This window comes from Colletes gigas, unplaced genomic scaffold (genome assembly GCF_013123115.1).
Source record: "Colletes gigas isolate AHSC1104 unplaced genomic scaffold, ASM1312311v1 Colletes_gigas_Sc00013, whole genome shotgun sequence".
In the NCBI taxonomy this organism is placed as follows: Eukaryota; Metazoa; Arthropoda; class Insecta; order Hymenoptera; family Colletidae; genus Colletes; species Colletes gigas.
The window spans coordinates 5893790-5908582 of NW_025106642.1; the positions used below are offsets into that span (position 1 = coordinate 5893790).

At 36.2% G+C, this 14793-nt stretch overlaps 3 protein-coding genes and 2 long non-coding RNA genes across 12 annotated transcripts; 3 read left to right on the top strand and 2 right to left on the bottom strand.

Annotated features, from left to right (window-relative positions):
* The first annotated feature begins 52 nt into the window (after nucleotides 1-52).
* Nucleotides 53-4677, top strand: LOC122399365 (spermine synthase). Of its 6 annotated transcripts, none has more exons than XM_043400004.1 (9): nucleotides 69-151; nucleotides 743-862; nucleotides 1013-1305; nucleotides 1703-1814; nucleotides 3281-3403; nucleotides 3492-3646; nucleotides 3744-3833; nucleotides 3921-4112; nucleotides 4276-4677. In XM_043400004.1, exons 3-9 carry the CDS (start codon nucleotides 1024-1026, stop codon nucleotides 4420-4422), a joined length of 1101 nt encoding a protein of 366 aa, XP_043255939.1. In that variant the 5' UTR covers nucleotides 69-151; nucleotides 743-862; nucleotides 1013-1023; the 3' UTR covers nucleotides 4423-4677. The 6 variants fall into 6 exon arrangements, with proteins under 6 accessions (XP_043255942.1, XP_043255939.1, XP_043255938.1 ...); XM_043400003.1 differs by lacking the exon at nucleotides 1703-1814 and adding an exon at nucleotides 2098-2209 and having other exon boundaries at nucleotides 4276-4671; XM_043400006.1 differs by lacking the exons at nucleotides 69-151; nucleotides 1703-1814 and adding exons at nucleotides 450-579; nucleotides 2098-2209 and having other exon boundaries at nucleotides 4276-4671.
* Nucleotides 4678-4806: 129 nt separating this feature from the next.
* LOC122399366 lies at nucleotides 4807-7675 on the bottom strand. The gene is made up of 2 exons (XM_043400010.1): nucleotides 6328-7675; nucleotides 4807-6170 (listed from the first exon to the last, which is right to left on the bottom strand). Exons 1-2 carry the CDS (start codon nucleotides 6427-6429, stop codon nucleotides 5415-5417), a joined length of 858 nt encoding a protein of 285 aa, XP_043255945.1. The 5' UTR covers nucleotides 6430-7675; the 3' UTR covers nucleotides 4807-5414.
* Nucleotides 7676-7699: 24 nt separating this feature from the next.
* Nucleotides 7700-13149, bottom strand: LOC122399363 (sodium- and chloride-dependent GABA transporter 1-like). 3 transcript variants are annotated; one of them, XM_043400002.1, is made up of 9 exons: nucleotides 12623-13149; nucleotides 11002-11249; nucleotides 10617-10917; nucleotides 10313-10505; nucleotides 9952-10219; nucleotides 9506-9880; nucleotides 8746-9048; nucleotides 8228-8395; nucleotides 7700-8125 (listed from the first exon to the last, which is right to left on the bottom strand). In XM_043400002.1, the coding sequence occupies exons 2-9, from the start codon at nucleotides 11146-11148 to the stop codon at nucleotides 8036-8038; spliced, it is 1845 nt and encodes a 614-aa protein (XP_043255937.1). In that variant the 5' UTR covers nucleotides 11149-11249; nucleotides 12623-13149; the 3' UTR covers nucleotides 7700-8035. The 3 variants fall into 3 exon arrangements, with proteins under 3 accessions (XP_043255937.1, XP_043255935.1, XP_043255936.1); XM_043400000.1 differs by having other exon boundaries at nucleotides 12619-13149; XM_043400001.1 differs by lacking the exon at nucleotides 12623-13149 and having other exon boundaries at nucleotides 11002-12157.
* Nucleotides 8179-9639, top strand: LOC122399368. Its single transcript, XR_006259266.1, has 3 exons — nucleotides 8179-8277; nucleotides 8362-8440; nucleotides 9514-9639. It is a non-coding gene; the product is annotated as an uncharacterized LOC122399368 (long non-coding RNA).
* LOC122399367 lies at nucleotides 10164-10734 on the top strand. Its single transcript, XR_006259265.1, has 3 exons — nucleotides 10164-10336; nucleotides 10451-10499; nucleotides 10601-10734. It is a non-coding gene; the product is annotated as an uncharacterized LOC122399367 (long non-coding RNA).
* Nucleotides 13150-14793: the final 1644 nt, after the last annotated feature.

Consider the following 14793-nt stretch of genomic DNA (forward strand, 5'->3'; position numbering starts at 1 on the left):
GGCCTAGATTGATCTAGAAATTTTTGTCTATAAATAATTGGTAGCACTGATACATACGTAGAGCGACACGGTGATCTGTGCCAATCTGTGTCACGGAAGCATTTTTATCTAACGAATATTCTTATAATTCAGGATTACTACATTCTAATTTGTAAGTGTAATTACTGCCTACATTGACAATATTAACTAATAAAATTGCTCAATTTAACACTACTCATAAATGTTTACAATATTACAATGAAAAGCTAATTTGATTTATTAAATATTTTGTAGTTCCTATACAAGTACATTAAAAAATTGTATTTGATTAATTGCTATCTTTTTACTTAACTGTTATATTTTTGGTTTGAGGTTGATCATACATGTGATTTTCGATTACGTACATGAAGTAGTTCAGCAAGTATTCGTATATTTCGATTTTATATAAGTGTATTTCGATAATAATTTAAATACATGTGATATCTATTGATATTAAAATCATGTAATTTTTCGTAAAAACAAACTCAAAATCAATTTCGTACAATTCTACAAATATTATTCATAATAAAAAAAAAGATAAAGTAGACAATTTTGAACGCGGTAAGAAAATGATTTATTATTAAATAAAATGAGAGTTTATCGATGTGTTTGTTTATGTGGTTGATCAGTATATTATTTGCAATTGAACCATTAATGAAGTTAAATTAACCTATTTGTTCTTATAAATTGTTCACCATAACCTTAAAACTTTTTTCTTTTTTAGGAAATGCTTAAATACAAAATTCTTGATAAATAAATTTATGTTTATGCAATCCAAGGATTTGTATAGGAATTGTGAAAATAGGGTTCCTTGACTTTACAATAATTTGATACTAATACACTGGTATTAACATTAACTAATATTCCGCATTAAATAATTTTTAATTTAATTTAATCAAACACTTTAATCATATTTTTTTGTACTAGTGTTCTATTAAACTTATTTTGCGATGATTAATATTTTTGTACTAACAGATAATGAAAATTATTTTAGGTTCATACACGATGGTTGCCCATACTATACTTCTGGATTTCACAATTCCATCAAATGTGATAGCAGATGTAGAAAAACGTTCTAATCTAAAATTAGCAATCGCTAATGTACTGAGAGAACACTTTGATGGTCTAAAACCATTAACTGAATCAAACATTGACGGAAGTCTTTTAGTACTTTATACTGGTCCTAAAGGTAGTTTGATTACTGTTCGAGGATATATGGAAGGCTTGGTCACCCTTAACATTGAGTATTATAAAAGAGATGATGAGGAAGCGCTCTTGAATTTTGAGGTATAGTCACTTATGTTAATTACCATCATTATTTTGCAGCATCTAGTTACAAACTTTATAATATTTAGTTGCCTCTCATGGGTATTGAAAACAAAATCACTTTGGTATCTCTCAAATATGGGGTCATTACAAGGTACATCTTGTTACATATTATAATTTGTTTGTAAGACATCAGAATGGTCATATTAAGTATATTTTTGGAAACTTAAACATCTATGCGCAAAGAAACAATTTCTTAAAATAATTCACGATTCTCACGTATCAACATTTGTTGTTGAGAATTAAAGTTGCAAGGTTAATATACTAAAATATCATCAATCAATGAGTGCCATTATAGAAATAAGTAGAAATTTTACTATATGCAAAAGAAACACGTGTAATAAAAAGGACCTTGTAGCAGTGGCGATACCTGGAAGCGGACGTTGCGATGGCTCTGAATAGCCAACGCAGCAAGTGCCTGCCACCAGTAAGGCGAGGAACCATATATGACCTCTATCTGACACTATCAGGTAGAAACCGCTTCCCCAATTAGTTCCCATACTTAGTTTTCTATAGCACCTTATAAATGTGCGAATCGTTTCTGTTGCACTCTAAAACGCCAACAGGTTCAATTGATTAATTTTTTTCCGGTCGGTGCGTGTTATTCCCTGGTGTTTCTTTTTGGTTCTTCCGCAAAGGGATTTGAAATGACTCTTGACACATACGTAAAAAGGAGAGTGGTTCCGATTGGTTTAACAAGATAGTTTCTGTTTTTTTTTTATTCGTCGGTTCGCTTGTCGCGGCCACCTTTAGTTGACCAGAGAATTGGAGACAGCGTTGCAGGCGGCAGCAGCCTCTACGCGTTCGCACACGCTTTCACCAATTAAACGCGGTGGACCTTTTGAGAGATACTTTCCTACCGCCGGTGAGTTTTTTTATTTATTATTCTGTTTACGGTACAAGTTGAAGTCTATGTCCGCACAATTTGTTTTTAAATTTATCGTGCGTCGTTAACGAAAACTGCTTCCAACTCATTTTCGTTATTTTTCGCGTGATGAAAATGTCGATCTTCATTACGTTACGATTACTGAAACCGTATATTATCCTTGATAATTCTTCACATCAAATAAATCGTCACTGTATCATGCACTTTATCCGTTTTGTTGCAGTATTCATGCAACTGTTTATATAAATGTAAATGGTTTGTCAAATAAGCGACAAATACAAAAAGAAACATAAAGTAAATGTATTTTAGAATCACTAATGACACTAAGAATTGTATCTTCTAACATTAATTTTTAAAGCTAGCTCATTCCATGCGATATCGAAAACTTTTTAAAGCAGCATTTCGAATTTTGCAATACATTGTTCAATTTTATATATTTGTTTGTTCAGCGGTTATAATTTATTTTAAAAAAGAAGACTACAATGTATCGAAATTTTAACAAAATTCGAAATGTTACTTCAAAAGAAATGTCTGCTTTTGCGTGGTAATATGCGCACGAAACTCCCCAGTCCTCGATACTTAAATTGTTATTCATTTTATTTTGGATGCAAGAAGTTATTAGTTCTTTTAACAAATTTGCGCTTTGCATCGCATGTATCTATTCATCCATTTGCATCAAGAAGCAAGACATTTCACGTAAAACCTTTCGCTCACGTCACTAATTGTAAGTGTGGAATATTCTACAAGTATCGAGTTACCTGTATGTATATATCGAATGCAGAACAATTTGCAAACAGCGTGACGATCTGGAATAACCGAAATTGTTGATACGAATCTATCGATTAGATATTGATGTCGTAGATTAAATTAATATATACGAATTTCAAAAGGGTCGTCTTTTGCGGATTATTCTACATTCGATAATAGGTATGATTAAACGCATTTCATTTCTTCTTGATGCAAGCGAGTTAAATGCTTTGTTATGCGATTATTTAAATTATGCAAGTTTTTAAGATTTTTATACTATTGTCCTTTCTTTTTTTTTTTAAGATGACAGACTGCTTGAATATGATATAGATAAATTGATCTTTGAGGCACGCTCTCCTTATCAAAAAGTGCAAATTGTACACTCGAAGTCATTAGGGAATTTGTTGGTTCTTGATGAATTACAGAGTAAGAAATAACAAAATTTTGTTTGTAAATCAGATTGAAAGACATTTAAAATTAGAAAATGTCTGACGCTAAGCTGTTCAATTTTTAGATATGTCTGAAGCAGACCTTATATATACAGAAACTCTGATGCAACGTGGAAAGGAGAATTACACAGGAAAGGAAATAGTTATTTTAGGAGGAGGAGATGGTGGGTTGCTGTGGGAATTGCTTAAGGAAAAACCAAAATTCGTTACAATGCTGGAAGTATGTTAAACTAAATTTACACGAGAATAAATTATGCTCCTATAATATCAAGAATTGTGTATCGTATTTTACTAAAAAATAATTTTTCTATTTTCAGATTGATGATATTGTTATAAAAGCCTGTAGTCAACATATGAGGAGCATATGTGGAGATTGTCTGGATAAAAGAAAGGGAGAAAACTATGAAGTAGGTTTTAAAAGCCAAGTAACATTAATTTTACGAACTAAAAATAAATATGACGATTATGTTTAATGAAAAATTCGAAATTTATAGATCATTGTTGGAGATTGTGCAAAAACTTTAGCACATATGATAGAGGAAGGTCGACAATTTGACTACGTCTTCGGTGATCTTACGGACATACCGATCAGCACTACTCCACATGGTGATGCATGGGATTTTATTCGACTTATCCTAAACTCTACGGTGAAAGTTTTAAAACCAACTGGAAAGTATATGACTCATGTATGTACATTTGGTATAGATCTTTATTCATTACTGCATTATTAAGATTACTAACTCTTTGTATTTTTAATTACTTACTGTTTATGTAGCGAATCGATTATATAAAAATTCATATTATTACTTGAGAATTATTTTTAAAAATAATTTTTGTTTTATGTTACAGGGCAATGGAGCGTCTTGTCCTGAATCGCTAGAAATGTACGAGCAGGTTCTTTCACAACTCTGTCTACCAGTAACTTTTACTAAAAATAGTGCTTTTATACCCTCTTTCTTCGAGGATTGGGTCTTCTATCAAGTATCGTTAAAATGATGGATTAAATGTATAACCTTGAGGTTCCAGGGAAGGCATGCTCACAACCTATTTCCTTCCTTATGACCCATATTCAATCCTAGTCGCTGATGTTTTGCTAACATTTTTTAAAACATAGAGTACAAATATATCTCAGGTTCAAATTGCCTTTATTTATTTATGTTTACTAAATAAGCTGTACTTCGTACTATAACGATTATGTACATAAAAATGGAAATATTACAAGAAGTATATAATATATCAGGCAATAAGGGGTTAAGGATTACATATAGAACTAACCGATTAACATCCAATTAAAACGTTAATTTTACTGTCTTTGCCGCTTACTTGAATTCTGTGAAAAATTTATAGCTACTTCTTTTTTTTTTTTTTATTATTTTTTATTTTGTAAAAAACATTTAAGAATAGTTAGAAAAAGGAGTAGAAAATTAAAAAGCTTTCAATTGTTGATAAGCAGAAGGAGTTTAAAATATAACTACACACATTGATCGTAATTTGATTATTGTTTAAATAGTATTAACTAATTAAAAGATACTGTAGTCTCGTTAACATTACGATGTAATTAACATGTTTAAAATTGTTTTAATATCACTGTTTGTGCACATTAACACTAGTAAAATAACACTAAATTACTACTTTGCTTCACGGGTAATAAAGTCACTAGTAATAAGTAATAAATTATTTTTTGAAAATCCTTATAATTAATAGCTTCCCAATACTGACAGCATTACAAATTTGCTTGTAATTGATAGTAATATTACTCCTTAATTACTAACACGAACATTTCGTAATTAATTAGTGTTAGTTTAACATATAAATAAATAAATATAATCAAGTACATGGAGAAGGTAAACATGAATATGAACTATGCAATTGTGATGAAAGGTTTGATCCCAGGAAGAGATATCTTTTTATCTCTAGAAGAACGAAGAAAGTATAAATTATAAAAAATTGTATGGTGGGTTGATTGGACGCTCAACTAAATATCTATTTTAAGTTTCTAATTGGAGGTTTGTATACACATATGTCTCTGATATTTCAGGTAGCTTTTCTACTTCGTGGATGGTAGGTTCTATTTCTGTTTCCAGAACAATTTGGTCTAACCACTGCTGAACTTGCTCTGGAAGTTCATAAGAATTATGTTGTTCTTCCATAATGTTTCTTCCAGAATTTCTGAAATGTTTTCCATCTTCTTGTTCATCTATATTGATACTTTGATGATTAAAGTCAGTTTTTTGAAATTCTGAGTTTGTGTTCGAAGACTGGTCAAGCATTTCTTCAGAATCTTTTTCTAGAAAATCGGCAATATTATTTGATTTTTCCATTAAACTTATTACACTGAAAGTTTTTAATTCGCCAGAAACAATTTCCATCTTTTTGTCTTCTGCCGTAGACGAAAATTCCATCTTTGTATTGGAAGAAATAATTTCTGAATTTTTTATGGACTTGTCGAAACTGACATGGTCTTTATTAATGTCTTGGTATTCCTCAATTTTATATGGTTCTAAATTAGTTATAGCTGTTGAATTAGAACCTGTCAGCTCTATTCTTCCAAATTGTTTGATTTGTTCCTCAAGGATATTTCTTTCGTCCAGTATTGTTATAGACGGTAGAAGGATTTCTTGGCTAGATAATGCCAAAGATACTTGTTGTCTGTAAATCGCTTCAGACTGTCGCAAAAGTTGTTTTTCTCTAGCATACAATGTTTGTGCTAGGCGAGCAAATGACACCTTAATTTCTCTCTGAACCTTTAATTAATAACATGATAACAAACTATTGAAAAAAAAAGTAATCCAAGTATAAGCAATTTTTGTGAAAATAGTTCAATGAACTTAACCTTAAAATTGTTATTTTATAAACACAGATCGATTAAACAAGAAAACAATAATAGTAGATTAAAAGTACCTGAAAAAACTGTTTCTCCAAAAAAGTCCTCTTATCAGCTACTAATTTTATCCTGTCAAGATTGTTATCGTTCTCGGTATCATCTTCATTTTTTTCTATCATGTTACTTATTACGTGCACCCAGTGAAATAATTCGTTTTGTCACAAATATTTATTAATCACAAAACGCGAGAATCAATATTATTGAAATTTTAGTTATCTTTCAAAGCACATGAAATTGTCAATTCAATGCAAGACCGAAACCTAATCACAAACTGCATAGTTCCTAAATATTTTGCACCCGTTAGATAAACTGCACTGCCATCTTGATGTTTAAGAAATTTTGAATATTTTTCTTCGATCGACCGCAAATTGTCAACTGTTATGAAACGATAATTGCTGTATATCGTACAAAATATTTTAAAACATTTTCACAGAAAATTTATAGAAAAACTATGGAACAAACCATTCGAAGAAAACTCAAAAGCATAACTGTGCATCTGATTGTAAGTATATGTATACATACATGCCTTTGCTATATTAAATCTATCACGTGGCATTCAACGTGTACCTATGCACATGTAATGCATCAACAGAAGGTATAAAAGTAATTATATGTCGCACTAAAACTTCAAATAATTATCAGCGATCATCTTTATTTACCAAAAGAGAATTTTGTTGTACAGATCCTTTCCTCTTATTTGTTCTTTATTTCTCTTGCATTTCCTACAAGTAAAATGCGCGTAATATATGTAACTACAATAGACACCAGTAAAATAATTAATTATAATTTTCAATTAAATATACAGTGGATTTTATCAAAAAAACGTTCCAAATATTTGTCTCGTCCGAGTCTAATGCACGCAGATAACGATTTTCTTATCAATAATATAACGAATACATTACCACATTGCTCCTATTCAAATCTACAATTTTTATTAAGAATAAAATTTGCATGTACAGCTTCCGTAAAATCGCACATAAGTCGAGATATCCTTTTGATCATAAAAAATATTACGACTTATCTATCGATCGAACAGCAAAACGTAATAACTACGGCAGCGTAGATATGTGATATTTTATAATTAAATTCAAGATGTGCAGTTATTTTCATTTACCGTACATGCCCGATAATGCTAAAATAAGTTAGCTAAATTTGTGATTAGGCTTACGCAAATAGTTTTGGCAATTTCGAACGTTCGCAAAGTACCGCGGATTCTCTATCATTACAATTAAATTTTTGAGCACGTAAAATCGCATCGATCCATAGTTTAAGCGTATAACAGTTTTTGCGAACTATTCGCGTACACCGAAAATTTCACGTATTTATAATAATATTAATATTAATTAATCTAAATACACTTAAGCCAACATACTAAACACAATTTCTGAACACTTTAGTCGTCTCGTAATTTTAAACGAAAGCTTCCTTATTCATTGGATAAAAGTCTAACAATTACTACGTTCACAATAAAAAAAAAAAAAAAAAAACAAAAACAAAAAGAACGAAACACTGTTGTTTAAATAATTCAAATTTTGTTCGCTAAAAGGAACACGATAAAAGTTCTTTCCGAATCGACGAAAGAACGTTATTTCTACGAAAAGTTACACGAAAGTGATAACATAAAAATGACGTTGTTACAGTTAGTCAGTTAAATTAATGATAGTCAGGAAGTAGGAAGAACCAGGAAGATAAATTCCTTTCGGAATTGAAATAAATCCGTGGCAGTTAAAGCGGTGTTAGCTCGAGCGATGGCTGGCCCATTTTCATTCGTAGGCTCGCTACGTCATCTTCTATTCGTACTAACAGCTTGTATTTCTATAAAAAAAAAAAAGAAAAAATTGAAAACGAGATTGAAAAACCATTTTTCGTCGTCTTGGAAATTTATCAAAGTAAAATGTTTAGATGTTCGCGATTTACCGTTGAGATGTCCCCTGGCGTTGTCATCCAGGCATAAAACATGTAACCAGGTATACAGAGCATCGACGACAAGGCTGTCATCCAGCCAAGCACATGCGACCACCATGGATATTCATAATCTAAATATTTTACAGGTGTCCATTGTACCAGATTGAAAATGAAGACGCCCTGTTACCGAAGGTCACAATCAAGTTAATGACATTAACGTGAAAGGTAGAATTGTATTTATAAAAACAAACCAGGATAGAAACAGTAGTTCATCGTCTCGAACGCATCTTACATTATGTACAATTCTTCCGCGAGAAAAAGACACAGCGTGTTTATAATCCCCCCCTCCTGTTGCAGTCTGCTGACTCACAGATATTGGTCGAAAACGGTGACGAAGATCGGTGACAGCCAGTCAGCGTATTGCAGCAAGAGTGAAGATGTAAACACGCTGTGCCTTCTCGTGGAAGGACACAAATTTTATGCTTTCTTTTTAACTTATTTATAACAAAAAAAAAATACTATCAACTTACAACACAAATCATCGGGGTAGTAATCGTCCAACAAAGTTTCCACCACATGAGGGGATAGTAGCCTATCATGTCTCTGATAGCGTCGTAAAATCGGTTAACACCGAATGCCCAGCTTATTGATATGCACTCGAAGAAAATTAAGAAAAGAAGACAGAATCCAGAAACGGCGTACGAATCGAGAATCTGGAAAACGTACATGCCGCTCTGGGATATGCACGATAATCCGATAATGTACGATAGCACGCAAACGATCGCAATGAAGATCTCCTTGCGTCGACGAAGCAGCTGCGGCCATTCGTCCACCTTAATTTTAAATCATTTGTTCGGTTTTACTTTTCGTCGGAAGTGAATTTCAATCGGCAACCTTTCGGAAAAAATTTAATGGGAGATTTTAGAGGGCAAAATAAGTTGAAAATCAAGAATACTAATTTGTTAATTGAGGCTACGTTAAAAAGTTATTAACGTTTACAGCCGCGTGCACGCGATAGTGGTTCTCACTCACAAAACTACAACGCTGTCGATACGTCGGTAAGTAGAGTTTCTGATGGTAACTGAGAACCACTATTGCGCGCGCAGCTGTTTGCAGATCGCCGTTCTACAAGCGGAACTTTAAACGTTAATAACTTTTTAACGAAGGCCCAATTAACAAATTAGTATTCTTGATTTTCGTCTTATTTTGGCCTTTAGAAATTTTTTTCGAAAGGTTGTCGAACACCCTGTACGTAGTAGCTATTGGTACGAGAATTAATAAATATATTACCATCGCAGTAATAAACCCTTCCATGGTGCAAAACTGAGAATCTAGACCTATAAGAAGAAGCATGAAGAAAAACAGGCAAGACCAGAGAGGCGCTCCAGGAAGTTGAAGAACGGCCGATGGATAAGCCAAGAAAGCCAATCCTGGACCGGACGCGGCAACTTCGGCGACAGGCTTCTGTTGCTCGTGGGCCATGAAGCCAACTACAGAGAATATTACAAAACCAGCGAACATGCTCGTCGACGAGTTCACCGAGCACACGATCAAAGCGTCCTTGTAGACATTGTTCGTGAACTTGTTGTAACTACCGAGAGCGACCAGCGTGCCTAAACCCAATCCGTACGAGAAGAAAATTTGTGTGACCGCGTCTATCCACACCTGAAAAATCCAGTAAGTTTTTTGTTAAGAAGTAAACGATAAACTTAAGTCGAGAATTGTAGCACATTTACCTCTGACTCTTTCAGTTTAGAAAGATTCGGACTGATGTAAAATCGGATGCCCTCCATGGCACCGGGTAAAGTGATTCCACGAATCAAAAGAATTGTGAGCAGAACGTAAGGGAAAAGAGAGGTAAAATAAACGACCTTGCCAGTCCACTTTACACCCTTCCAAATGCAGAAGTAACAGAGAATCCAGACCAGAAGAAGAGTACCAGCTAATTCCCAGCGAATGTTTCCCACGTACTCCACGCCCTCGCTGATCTGGAGCGCTCGTCGTCTGGAAAAAAAAAAGAAACAAGTTTCCCAGAATTTTCGTATTTAAGAGGATCAGGCTGTTTCTCGCCTTTCCGTTAAACCTGATCGAACTTACTCCCAAAATTCTTTAACCGGGTCGGTGAGTTCCGAGACTGTTATGTTGACGTTATTGACGGTACACATTTTAACGCTACTAAGAATACTTTGATGCATAGTAATTTTGTGCCAACATATCAATGAATTTCTGTCGTAGGGGTTCACGCAGTTCTTCGTGTTCCAGGCGTTATTGCAGCTTCCCCAAGGTAATTCTGATCGAATGATAAAATAAAAACAAATACGTTCACTTGATTCCGTTAATATTTAATGGAACGTGTTGGACGTTCACTTTTTAATCGAACGTAAGTTACAGTAAAACGAACCGCTACGCATAGACATGAAGAAGTAGAAGATAGCCCAGGCAAGGATCACGATATAGTAGACGTTCATCCAACAGGACATGACAGCTGCAGCGTATCCAATACCCTTAAAAAGCGGCGCTATTTTGAAGACACCGAGGCCGCCCACGGTGAGCATTTGACCGAGGGCAAGTTCCATGAAGAACATCGGGATCCCAGCGAGCACCAACGTCAAGAAGTACGGGATTAAGAATGCGCCACCGCCATTTTTGTAACAGAGGTATGGAAATCGCCAGACGTTTCCTAAACCAATCGCCAGGCCAACCTAACGAGGGAATTCAGCTCGTAACGTACACGTATCGCGTGAACAGAATTCTCAAAGAGGGTTTAAAGAAATTTGGAAAATTACCACGCTCAAAATGAAGTCTAGTTTGGTGCTCCATGTGCCTCGTTCTGGAAGCGGCTTCGTTTTGCTAGACGAGGCCGTCAAGTTCAAAGCAGTTTTGTCGGGACTTTCGGACTCCGCGAGCTCGGGTTCCCTCGATGCTTCCGTCATTTTGACAATTCTCTATCGCCTGTCTGTAAAAAGATTCTCCCGCTTCCGCTTGCGTGTTCCTCCACACCTCGCGGAACTACCGCGGAGACATAACAGTATTTCTGTCGACAATAATACGCGTCAGAATTCGTGCACCTCCGATCCACTCGAACGATGCTTAAAAACGCGAGGTCGAACTTTTATCTAGCCTCGTGCAGGGAACATCACGGACCCTTTCGTTTGCGATATTCTCAAGGTTCTCGCGCAATTTTCCGCAAAATGATTCGACCGACTTTTGTTTTCGGAGCCGGACGCGTTTCGCGTTTCGTCGCGCGGAAAAATTTGCGGAAGGTGATCAGCCTTGAAAATTCAAGAACACCCGGATAATTTGAAACCCAGCGAATCAAGGATTACACGAATGCAAGATTCTTACGATTCGGATCGTTTCAAGTTATACTTGGAGAAACGCATTTTAATCGCAAATTACATATATAAAAAGTTTTTTAAAAACTGAAAAACGGAGCTACGTTATAGAGAGAATGCAAAATTCTATTACCGGCAAATTAAATAGGATACAATAAAATTATTAAATATTTATCAACGTACAACAAATGTAGATTAAATAATAAGTCTATCAAGAATTCTATCAGTTTCAAAACTCTTTCGTTGGTTCAATTATGTTTGTTGTTGTGTATTTAACGATAAAAGTTGATCGAAATCGGCGCGCAACGTCTCGTGTTATCTCTTTGCTAGGGTCGACATCGGAAGACATCGCAATAACGACACTGCCGTCGAGATCAATAAGAAAGAATTAAGGCAGAAAAGTAGCATCGATGCGACACGGTTAAATACGAATGTCCGGTTGGGGAACCCTGTAATGAATATCCCGAGCCTGTACGCGTCCCCCCAGAGCCAATCCTTCCCCGGCCCCTTCGCGGCCGATCTATTTGCTCGGCTCCCTCTTCCTCTTCCACGCTCATAAAAAACAGCTATATTCTAATTAACCGAGAATGCGTTGTTCCGCGTAACCGACACATCGCACTGTGATCTTGAATTTTTTGGCCAACATTAATCGGGCCCTGTTTGCCGAATCCGCGATCTTTCCTCCTTACCGACAGCGTAAATTTCTCGGTCAATAACGACGGTCGGAATCGACGAAGTCCGGTGTTATCGACCGCGTTTCCTCTTACTTCCCGATCGTAAGTAAACGACGCATACAAACCTACTTGTAACCGATCTTCGATCACCCTCTTCCTCTTCCACGCTCATAAAAAACAGCTATATTCTAATCAACCGAGAATACGTTGTACCGCGTAACCGACACATCGCACTGTGATCTTGAATTTTTTGGCTAGCATTAATCCGCGACCGAGCCCCCTTAATGCGATCTTTCCTCCTTACCGACTGCGTAAATTTCTCGGTCGATAACGACGATTGAATCGACCGCGTTACCTCTTACTTCCCGATCGTAAGTAAACGTCGCATACAAACCTACTTGTAACCGATCTTCGATCTCCGCGACACTGTCTTCGGGGCGTTCGGGAGTTGTGGTTTCCGCGGGCAGCGCGGCACCTCTTCCTCGCAAGTTTCCCCGGCGGTTCGTGGAAGGGAAAGGAAGGAATGTCTAGTCGCACGAGAGAAACGCCAGTCGATTTCCGAACTTTTTTCCCAAATATCGTGTATCGCGTACGCACTGCACTGCCGCACTCTTGATCCTTCACGCAACTGATCGGTCACGTCGAGCGGCCGGCATTTCCGGGGTCGATGGGAATCCTCGTAGCGAAAGGGTGCGAACGTGTACACTCTTGTCTCGCAGAATCTCGATCGGTCTAAGCAGCGTCGCGATCAAGGGCTGATGGGTTCTCTCGTTCCTGGTGGACGCCAACGACCTACATTACCGACGAAGAGATTATCGCAACTGTTCCTCGATCTCTCTGAGCGTTTCGTTTTGTCTTTTATACTCTTTCTTTTTTCCCCCGTTAACTTTCTGCTTCGAGGCCTGTCTCGAGGGACGGTGCGAATGCTCGGCCGGCCCGCTCAGAACTGGAATCGGGTGTTCGCTTTCGACGGCGAACTAGCTGAAATATCGGAGGTACGAAATCAGGGGATCCCCCTTTTCCTTTTTTTCCCCCGGTCCACCCTTGCCGTTTACATCGGTGTCACGCGTTTATTCCGCGCGCGTTCACTCGTGCCTGCTCGCGCGCAGAGAGCAAGAGGGGACGAGGAAAACAAGGAGAAAGAGGGTCACCAAGATCGCAACAGTATATCATCATCAAGTTTGACGGCTATCTGGACGAAGCTGTGCTCTTTATTGTCACCGTCCCGATACATGTGCGCGCATGTATACAGGCCTAGAAGTTGTTTCGGTGCCTTTTCTTTCAAAAAGTTTCACATTTATGTACTTATCCATGCGTACATATTTTATCCTTGGCGATAATCGCCATTACTTTGTTTCATCTTTCGGACAATCGTCGAATCCCTTAACCAAAGAAAGCTGGTGATCTCGATGCTTTTTGACACCGTTTCCAACAATTTAAAGCGCGTATCTTCCAAATGCTGTTGCAGCGATCCGAACAGGTGACTGTCGTAGGGAACCAGACTCGGTGAACACGCCCCATATGTATCCAGCTTTGGATCAGCCCTAATTTTTCAAACAAAAGAGAAATTATTGTTTTTGGGGATACTCCAAATTAAAATGAAAATTTTTGTTGAGTTTTAACAGAATTTTCACTCGATAATTGCTCGTATTCTTCGTCCTCGACCCTTTCTGGTTGCCCAGGACATTCTCAATATTGCAATCTCTCAGGGAGATCAAAATTGCTGCTTCGGAACTTGTGATACTATTTTTTACAGGTTTTATATATTATTAATTCTTTATCTTTACCCAAAGTAGAACGGATCATTTTAATTGCGTTTTTCTTTAATTCAAAAGCAAATAGCACGCAGTGTCTAATGTGAGCTTTATCAATACATAACAAATTCTCTAGTAATTAGACACGCTTTGTAAATAATCACGTCTTTGACGATAAACCACTTGTTAGAATTTTGTGAGCAATCTATGTTATTCTTGTTTGACGTAATTAATTATTTTCGGATATACGATCGTTCTAAACTGTGTTAAAATTAACCTGAATCTGATATACTGACTGAATTGAACATATTCATAAGATATTTGTATTTAAACCAGAGCTATAAATGATATAATATGAAGACATCAAATTAAATACTAGTATATAGTCGTGTTTGCGAATAGAATTGCGATTAATAGTTAGTCAGGATCGTTAATGCCCGGAAAGAGCTTTGAGTTGCCCTTTATAAATGCAATGCTCCGTTTCAGGTCAGTTACGGAAGTACGTTCATTTTTTAAATACGACGAAATTATGAATATACGCGATAGAAACAGAAAATTTCAGAAATCTTATACGATCTATCGTGCAACAAGTGTTTCCGTTATTCGTAAACCGCCAATTAATAACACTGATTCGAACAAGATCCCAAACATTTGTTACCTAATATTAACCTTATAATAACAATCGGTTTTCTTTCATTAATCGCTCTGTTGCCGAAACTTTCTACTCGTGTTCGAAATTTCTGTACTTTCCGACGAAATGGAAGAGTCTGATAAAGTAGGTGAGCAAGACTAGGAAGCTAGTATATCCGGAGGGT

Bases quoted from the DNA above. Each gene is read 5' to 3' on its own strand.
- LOC122399365 (XM_043400007.1), top strand. From the start codon at position 1,024: ATGGTTGCCCATACTATACTTCTGGATTTCACAATTCCATCAAATGTG. The intron at 3,647-3,743 runs GTATGTTAAACT...TTCTATTTTCAG, and splicing joins AATTCGTTACAATGCTGGAA to ATTGATGATATTGTTATAAA. The intron at 4,113-4,275 runs GTATGTACATTT...TTTATGTTACAG, and splicing joins CTGGAAAGTATATGACTCAT to GGCAATGGAGCGTCTTGTCC.
- LOC122399366 (XM_043400010.1), bottom strand. From the start codon at position 6,429: ATGATAGAAAAAAATGAAGATGATACCGAGAACGATAACAATCTTGAC. The intron at 6,171-6,327 runs GTACTTTTAATC...TATTAATTAAAG, and splicing joins TGGAGAAACAGTTTTTTCAG to GTTCAGAGAGAAATTAAGGT.
- LOC122399363 (XM_043400002.1), bottom strand. From the start codon at position 11,148: ATGACGGAAGCATCGAGGGAACCCGAGCTCGCGGAGTCCGAAAGTCCC. The intron at 10,506-10,616 runs GTTCGTTTTACT...TCATTCGATCAG, and splicing joins CTTCATGTCTATGCGTAGCG to AATTACCTTGGGGAAGCTGC. The intron at 10,220-10,312 runs GTAAGTTCGATC...TTTTTTTTCCAG, and splicing joins CCGGTTAAAGAATTTTGGGA to ACGACGAGCGCTCCAGATCA.